The 8,401-nt window shown below is 38.9% G+C and overlaps 1 protein-coding gene across 1 annotated transcript; it reads left to right on the top strand.

Moving 5' to 3' along the window:
- The first annotated feature begins 1,856 nt into the window (after window positions 1-1,856).
- Window positions 1,857-4,097, top strand: LOC140785271 (protein PSK SIMULATOR 1). Its single transcript, XM_073133078.1, has 2 exons — window positions 1,857-2,223; window positions 2,343-4,097. The coding sequence occupies exon 2, from the start codon at window positions 2,360-2,362 to the stop codon at window positions 3,974-3,976; it is 1,617 nt and encodes a 538-aa protein (XP_072989179.1). The 5' UTR covers window positions 1,857-2,223; window positions 2,343-2,359; the 3' UTR covers window positions 3,977-4,097.
- Window positions 4,098-8,401: the final 4,304 nt, after the last annotated feature.

An 8,401-nucleotide genomic window follows, 5' to 3' on the forward strand; every position in this document is an offset into this window, starting at 1 on the left:
ACACACACTGAAAACAAATTCTTGATTGATATTCCTAAACATAGGTCGAAGTTACCATATATACATGCCGGCCAACATTTTATGCCGACGAATGTAGATGCCCTAGGAAGAGTATATATATATGCCTTGCTAAAATATTAGTTTGTAGATCCTTTTGGACATTGTTTCCATATGGTAAAAACAAAGATACTAACATAATAATAAAATTGAATATTTAATACTTCAAATTTCTAATAACATACTGTATCTATAAAATAACATGATCAGAAGAATGACAAAGTGTATCACTAGTCAATAAAGGAGAAGGAATATAGATAATTCTTAAAAGTAAAAGCACTAGTACATTTCTAAAAACATTAAGGATATTTTTCATATTTAATTTAAATCCCCCTTTTCATTTATATTTTAATAACCAAACATTATTTTATCCATGGTCATTATTACACTCTCTATCTTAGTATTGCAACCAAACACAAAACATATGAATAAGAATAACTCCCCCTCTAAATCATAAATAAAATATAAATATAGTGCCATGAATAAATTATCTTATTCTTCAACTAAATTATTTGTTCCATTTAAATTAGAAGGAATATTTCTCAAAGTGCACCCTGAGACCATCATCAATGGTCCCTTTTCTTGGGGTCCTTAATTGATATGGTTTGACTGTGGATATAACTTTTATGACACAGAAAATAATAAGATAAATAGATGGTGGAGTTGGTATAGTTGAGGATAGTAAACATGTAGCAATCTCTCAACCTAATGTACTTCTATTGACAAAGCTTGAGCTCCAAAGATCTATGAAGTGTTTATTGTGTCGAAACAAAACAAAATTGTTTAATGTATGAGGTATTAAAATCTAAACTATAATTTGCGAAAATTGAACTAAGTATGCTATGTCGCTCTGCTTCGTCAAAAGGTTCGAGATTCAGTATGAACTGTCTTAAATGTATCATTTTAATTGTGTAAGACTTTTATATTTGAATTCAAACGAGATCCCAATCGATATTCCCCTATGTAGAATGATATTTGATTGAAAAGTTAAGTGACATCCTTACACTCTGGCTACCTAATAAGGAGCTAAACTAATATAACAAATTATACTTAACTTAATTGTAAAGCATTTTGGCCACCCTATTGCTTAACCGAATTGGAATCAAAATATAGTTCTCCTTTTAAACTATCCAAATTAAAATGAACACCACAATTATTGATGTTTAATTATGAGACAAGCAATTGAGTAAGGAATCACAGTCTATTATAAATTAATATTTTTTAAATCTAATTATATTTGTCCTGTAGATTAGTTAACTTTAATAAAGAAAGAAAGATTAGTTAAATCTTATAAATTTACTTATATTTATTTTATTTTATGTAAATATGAACAAAAACTAAAAAGGAGAGCAAATTTATAACTCTTCCCCGTGAGAGGGTGAGACTTCTCATCATCGGACGACAAGAAATGTCAACCAACTAGTCCACCGAACCGAACCTAAAGTCAAAAAAGCTGAAGGGAGAAAATATTACCAAATAATATTAAAAGTTTTTTTTAAAAAAAAATAGTAATATTAAAAGTTTGCCATCCTTTTCCCTTAACATACGTCTCCGATCGTCCGCATCCCAGACTGCACGAATATTTCTCAGATTCTCCAACTTTTATATAAGTTTTGACTGCTGACGTAGGTTCAGGACGTACACTTCCTGCAACCTTATCTGTAGGCAATCCTCCCTCCTTTTCCCGAAAGGCATCGCTTTAATCGTACGATAGAAATTTAAAATAAAAGTAATGATAAAAAGGAAAAAAAAATTAAAAGCCTAGTATTAAAAACCCTTCCAACGAACCTCATCTCTCTACTCCACTTCTCTCTTCTCTCTCTCTCTCTCTCTCTCTCTCTCTCTCTCTCTCTCCTCTTTTACCCACCTCATCAAGCTCTCATCTCTTGTCCTCTTCTTCTCGTCTGCTTCCCTCCTCTCCCTCTCATTTAAGCTCTCGCCTCTTCCCCCATTTATTGCTCTTTATTATTACCTACAGCGAAGAAGATAAAGGAGACATTTTTGGTTTTCTGGTGTTCAAATTTTGCAAACTAGAGCAGATGATTCAACCCCGGATGCCAGATCGAGATGTCAGGGGCCGGAATGGGGATTGGGTCTGCTTCTTCGATTTCTTTCTCGTCCTTTTGAGCTGGAGATTTCGAATCTTGCACTGATTTCGCCCTTCAGGTCTCTAATTTTTATCCCGAGGAACAAGGGCCATGTTTTGAATTTTGAAAACGAGCCCTAGATCTTGAGAATTTTCTCTCCAAAATTGAATTATGATTTTGTTTTTTTCGCGCTTCTAGCTTGGTCTAAGCCGAGAATGGTGGCTGACCCGTTAATCCACAAGATGCGGACTGCCTTCTCCTTTGACCACTCGTCTTCGACCACTACCGCCAAGAAGAAGAAGACCAAGAAGCCGTCTCCGGCTCCAGGGGCCGGAGACGGCGCCGCCACCAAGGTTGGGATACTATCTTTCGAGGTCGCCAACGCCATGTCCCGCGCCGTCAATCTCTACCGCTCCCTATCGGATTCGGAGCTCTCTCGTCTCCGGTCAGAAACCTTCTCCTCCCACGGCGTCCGCCTCCTCGTCTCATCCCATGACCCCTTCCTCCTCTCCCTTGCCCTCGCCGAGAAGCTCGACGACCTCAACCGCGTCGCCTCCGTTGCCTCTCGCCTCGGCAGACGCTGCTCCCACCCTGCCCTCCTCGGCTTCGAGCATGTCTACGCCGACCTCCTCGCCGGCCACGTCAACCCCTCTGGTCTCCTCTTCCTCTCCCGCGATGTTGACGCTAACGCCATCGTCCGGAAAATGGAGCGCCTCGCTGGGTCTACCGCCGCACTCTACGCCGAGCTTGAAGTCCTTGCGGAGCTCGAGCAATCCGCCAAAAGATTTCCCCCAACTCCGGTCAACGACGAAACCCGCCGCACGTTGGAGCATAAGATCAGGTGGCAGCGCCAGGATGTTCGCCACCTCCGGGACGCATCCCTTTGGAACCAGACCTACGACAAGGTTGTTCTTTTATTATCCCGGGCAGTCTGCGCCATCCATTCCCGCATCCGGTTGGTGTTTGGGGAAACGCTTCTTGGATTTCATTGCCTTTTTCCAGATCAAAGACTACAGCTTTCGGGGCAAATTGTGCCCAATTCGGGGGCAATTAAATCAAAAACAGAGGTCGAGATTGAGAAGAAGTATTTACCAAGGGATGGACTCCGGCTCCATTGTGGGGCGAGCCCCGGGAGACTATTCATGGAGTGCCTCAGCTTGAGCAGCTCCGCTTTGGATAGTGAGGAGCATTTCGAGAATGAGAGTTGCCTGAGCCATGCTGAAACAGGCACTTTAATCCCCCCCAGCGGTGAACAGGGACAGAGGGAGAGCAGCAAGAGTGGAAAAAAATTGCACTTTGGGCCAAAGAGTAGGTTGACTATGTTTGCGCCACCCTCTACGATTGGTGGTTCAGCTCTTGCTTTGCATTATGCGAATGTCATAATTATCATAGAGAAGTTACTCCGTTACCCGCATCTGGTTGGAGAAGAGGCGAGGGATGATCTCTACCAAATGCTGCCTTCTAGTTTAAGGATGGGTTTGAGGAAGAGTCTCAAGTCCTATGTGAAGAATTTGGCTATTTATGATGCTCCTCTTGCACATGACTGGAAAGAAGCACTCGAGAAAATATTGGTCTGGCTTGCACCGATGGCTCACAATATGATCCGGTGGCAGACCGAGCGCAACTTTGAGCAACAGCAGATTGTTTTGAAGGGGAGTGTTCTACTTCTGCAAACATTGTATTTTGCTGATAGGGAGAAAACAGAAGCAGTTATATGTGAATTGCTTGTTGGTTTGAATTATATTTGTCGGTATGAGCAGCAGCAGAATGCTTTGTTGGATTGTGCGAGTAGTCTGGATTTTGAGGATTGTATGGAGTGGCATATGCAGTAATTAGGTCAGGTTACTGCATATTCTTTTAGTGTAGAAGGAAAAAAGAGAGAGTTGTTTGGAAATTGGGATTTTTTCATCAAAAGTTTGAGTGATAAAACTAGAGTTTGGTAGTGTTGTTTCATTTGAAGGTACTGCAAATCTAACTCTGAATGTATATAACTCCTGTTAAAAAAATTATACTATTTACCATAAGACAGATTCACCATTAGTACCCTTTCTTGGACAATGTTATATGTTATGGAAGTCATTGAAATTGATATGCTGATACTTCTTGAAATCTCTATCTTAGATTTAGAATTTATTCCTCCACAATCTATTGAATGTTACGCGAAATAAAATTCTATTTAATGCATATAACGATAGACATTTCCAGGAAAGAATTTTATTATTGACATGAGACAACGATTTGTTCAAGTGTAATTTCATCTATTATTCTGCTGGGGTTCTGACTCTCCAGTTGCTTCCTTTTCTTTTCAAGGTGTAGCTCATGCGATTCCTGTGGACTACATTAGCACATTATTATACATTATGTGCAACATAATATGCATGAAGTACATTGTAAAATTACTAAGTACTGTTTGGTATTACATTTAGTTTCAGTTTGATACTCACAAGAATTTTCTACAGAAATATTTCTCATTTTGCCTATTTGGACAGACTTTCAGCTACTCTTGACTACAATTGTTATAGTTACATTTCTTATCTTCAAAATGAAGATTATTATTATTATTACTACTTTTCATTCTTGGTCATTTCTATAGTGGTTACAGTCTTATAGCTGTCTAGTTTAATAGCTCACCTGCTATCTAGTCCAGTTCAATACTTTTCCAGACACACACAAACAAACAGAGAATCTTCTTGCAGTTCTTCATGCCTTCTGGGTTCAGTAGCCTTCTTGCAAGTTCATCTTATGATCACAACAAGGTACTCCAGTCTCCAGTTCACACATGCATGATAACATTATTTTCTAAGTTATCCTGCTGTTATTAAGCCATCTCTTACGATGTAGTTTAACAGTGTTTTGATTTGTATATTTTCTTGTTCTCTGGGAAGATTTTGATTTGTATAATGTTGATATAAGTTCCTACGTTCCTATTACGGACTACAACCTTGACTAGTCTCTGTTTTCTGATTCCATTTACGTGGTTTCTTAATTGTTTCCCTCATTATCACTTGTTCTCAGCAAAAGTGGATCTTGACTTGAACAACAACTTTAGTGGCTGAACTACTGACTTCATCTCTGTAGTTATTAATTTATGTTGAACATATTTAACAAGGTAGAGGCATTTTAGTATGCAAATCAGGTTCATAAAAGATGAGGCACTAATTACTCAAATAAGTTCTTCCACAGACTAAATAAACATACAATGAGCATTTCCGAACTCATATGTAGAGGCATCATGGAGATATCAAACAAAGACTAACATATTGAGTTTCCACATCATGTTGCTCTTGCTTTTGCATGACAGGGTACTCTGTCTCTGGATATCAAAAGCTCAAAAAGATAGGTGCATGGAGTGACATCCACGTGAACTCGATTGCAGCTAATAATGGTTACACAAGTTTAGATACAAGAGTGCTACTCGCAGCAGAAAGATCAAAGAAGAAAAGAAAGGTTTCACTTGCTCATTTGACTTATTTTTTCTCTTTTCTCTGAATCCCTCTATGGGTCGTTGGCCATGGCATTTATGGAAGCAATCCAGCTTCACTGCTTGGATGTTGACCTTGTAGTTGAAGCCTTTAAGAGGGCAATCAAAGTTGGATACAGTGGTGGTTAAATGAGGGGGTGAGTTGGGAAGTTAGGCTCTCTCATGTGATCTTTTGGTGATGGGAGTTATAGCACATTAAAATCTCTTCTGCCACACTATGTCCATTAACTCCTCAGTATTATTCATTGCAGAATTCCACTGTGAGTATTGCTGCAACCTCCTGTTCCTTTGGATGCTCATCTCATAGATCTTCATGGCTAGATTTGTACTAGAATAGCGTATTCGCGATCTGGGTCTTTTGTTTCAGCTAGGATAAGATTTAAATTTGAATTTATCCGTCCTTTTATTGGCAGATCTTGGTCTCATGAGCTCAACAATAATCTATATGACCATCATAGCTATCTAGTCGCACCAAATATCTTATAAAGTAATCCAGAATTATCGAATACGATAATCTTAGAACCTTACAACCTAACATCATGAAAGGAAAAAAAAAAAACAAGGGTGGCAGATTAAAAAAGCCCTTCGGCCGTATCAAAGTTGGGTCCTTGTGTTTTATCCTGCTAGGATAAGTTATGATTACCTGGATAAAGTTACAAAGAAAAACGAACCTCCTTTTTGGTCGCATTCTCTACTCTCATGGATAGGGGGGGAGATCTATCAAGGTGCTTCATATATCCGACTTCCTTTATAACATAACACTTTGTTTCTCGAAGTTGCTTCTTATATGAGTATTTCTATCAGATATCCTGCACAAAAGAGAAAAGAAAAAAAAAATTTCCAACTGAATTCTAATCTCGTTGTCGGAGGAGTTACACGAGAAATAGGGCTGGCCTCATAATTGTGTTCTAAATAACTTTTTACCCTGAAAATGATTGAAGGGAAAGAATTGCAGAGTGATCATTTACCATCAGTTTGAGTCGTATTTCTTTTCGCATTCTTTTACATTCTTGCCGACGCATGCTTCAGCTATTGAGTGGCTTTTCTTTTTAATGGTGGGTCAAACTGTTCGGCCATGCTTAATTCTTTGATCTTTGGGAACTCTAGTGGTCCCTTTTCTCTCTCTCTCTCTCTCTCTCTCTCTCTCAATTATTCAGCATTGGTCCTCATTTTTTAACTGCTATTAGTTCTCGTGAGTGATGTCTGATGGAGGCAAACAATGCAAGTTGTCTGGAATCAAAACAACACCATTATTATTATTATTATTACTAGATTCATCGAAATTCACGAGTACAGATGAGGTCCAAATGAAAGCAGGCTATGTTATGAGCTACAGTGTTATTAAACCGACTCGCATAACGGACTCTGAGTGAGGTTAGGAAACAAGGATAACCACCACCTTAAGCATTCATCAACAATGGAGAGAATGGCCCAATCGATCCAGTTCCAGCACCTTCTTCCAAAGACTCTTTAGGCCAAGTTAGTTGAAGAGAGATGAGAGCTCCAGGAGAAGGGTGGCCATCGAGCTTTAAAGCAAGCCCTGCCAGTGAAACCATGCAGCACGAGCAAACTGACAACTGAGGAAGAGGTGCTCCACAGTTTTCTGACTCTCTATTGAGTAAGAATCGAAGGTGGCTTTGACAGAGATTGCACCAAATATACACCCCTCCGAAGGAAGGATCTAACCTCAAGGAAGAGCTCCCTTATCTTGCATCTATCTTGTACTGTAACAACCCAGTTTTTCCAAGAGCTTCCATATTAGCAGAAGATTGTAAAAATCTCTGCTGCAACAGACTCAGCACAAGCCTATTCAATGGTTTAGAAGGTTGATTGACAAATCTACCCTATAATCTCTCTAACAAATTGTGCAGTTTTCATCATGGTTGAAAAGCCTCAAATCTCTCCAAGAGATTGAAGATTCCCGGCCTAAGATTTCTGCAACAGATTGACATCAACAATTAAGGCATTATTTAGGATTTTTTTTTTCTATCTTTAGATCAGCAAAAATCTAAAAACGTTGTGTGTTTTGTGTAACTCAAAGGAAGATTAAAAACCTCTACAATTATGTATGCAAGACTGATCAATGGGAGATCAATTCAGACATCATAATACTACCTTTACATTCGTAGAGATTTTGTTATGGTATCATAGCCTATGGGATAACTCCAAAATCGATCCATAGTTGGCTTCTTCTTCTTCTTCTTCTTCTTCGCAACATAATACCCATGTCCATCAACCTTGCATTTTGCCAATTTAGTTCCCTTAAAACTAGTCTAAAGGAACTATCTCTTACGGAAAACTCAGCTTCTCTCTTTAATTGAGAGTCAAGAAGTTGATGATTTTATCTATGGGAATGCCAAGCAACTTGTAAAAGCTTGGATCACATGCACTCTCTCTCTCTCTCTCTGAAGAAGTGCTAGGCCTCAATACATCTGCTGAAGTCCGAAAAGCGAGTGCAGATGCCTTTGCTCAAAACTTGCAAGCTCATGAGTTCGAGCTCCTTAAAAAAAAATGCAAGTACTCAAGATAGGTGCATCTAACTTCTCTGATTATTTGCGTGAGTTTAAATCACTTTGTGATGATTTAAATGCAATTGGTAAACGGGTTGCCAATCAAAGCAAGGTCTTCTGGTTGCTGAATGAACTTAGCTCCGATTTATGAACACCATATCCAATATCCAATATCCAACAATTGGCAACGGCAGGTAGCATCGAGTTTGCTCTTTGGTGAATTACTATACATTTTCAATTTATCTTTATTAATTACGAATATCAAA

Source organism: Typha latifolia, chromosome 3 (assembly GCF_019914945.1).
Source record: "Typha latifolia isolate L0001 chromosome 3, TyphaL0001v2, whole genome shotgun sequence".
Taxonomy (NCBI): Eukaryota; Viridiplantae; Streptophyta; class Magnoliopsida; order Poales; family Typhaceae; genus Typha; species Typha latifolia.

Coding starts and splice junctions, on each gene's coding strand:
- LOC140785271 (XM_073133078.1), top strand. CDS start 2,360: ATGGTGGCTGACCCGTTAATCCACAAGATGCGGACTGCCTTCTCCTTT.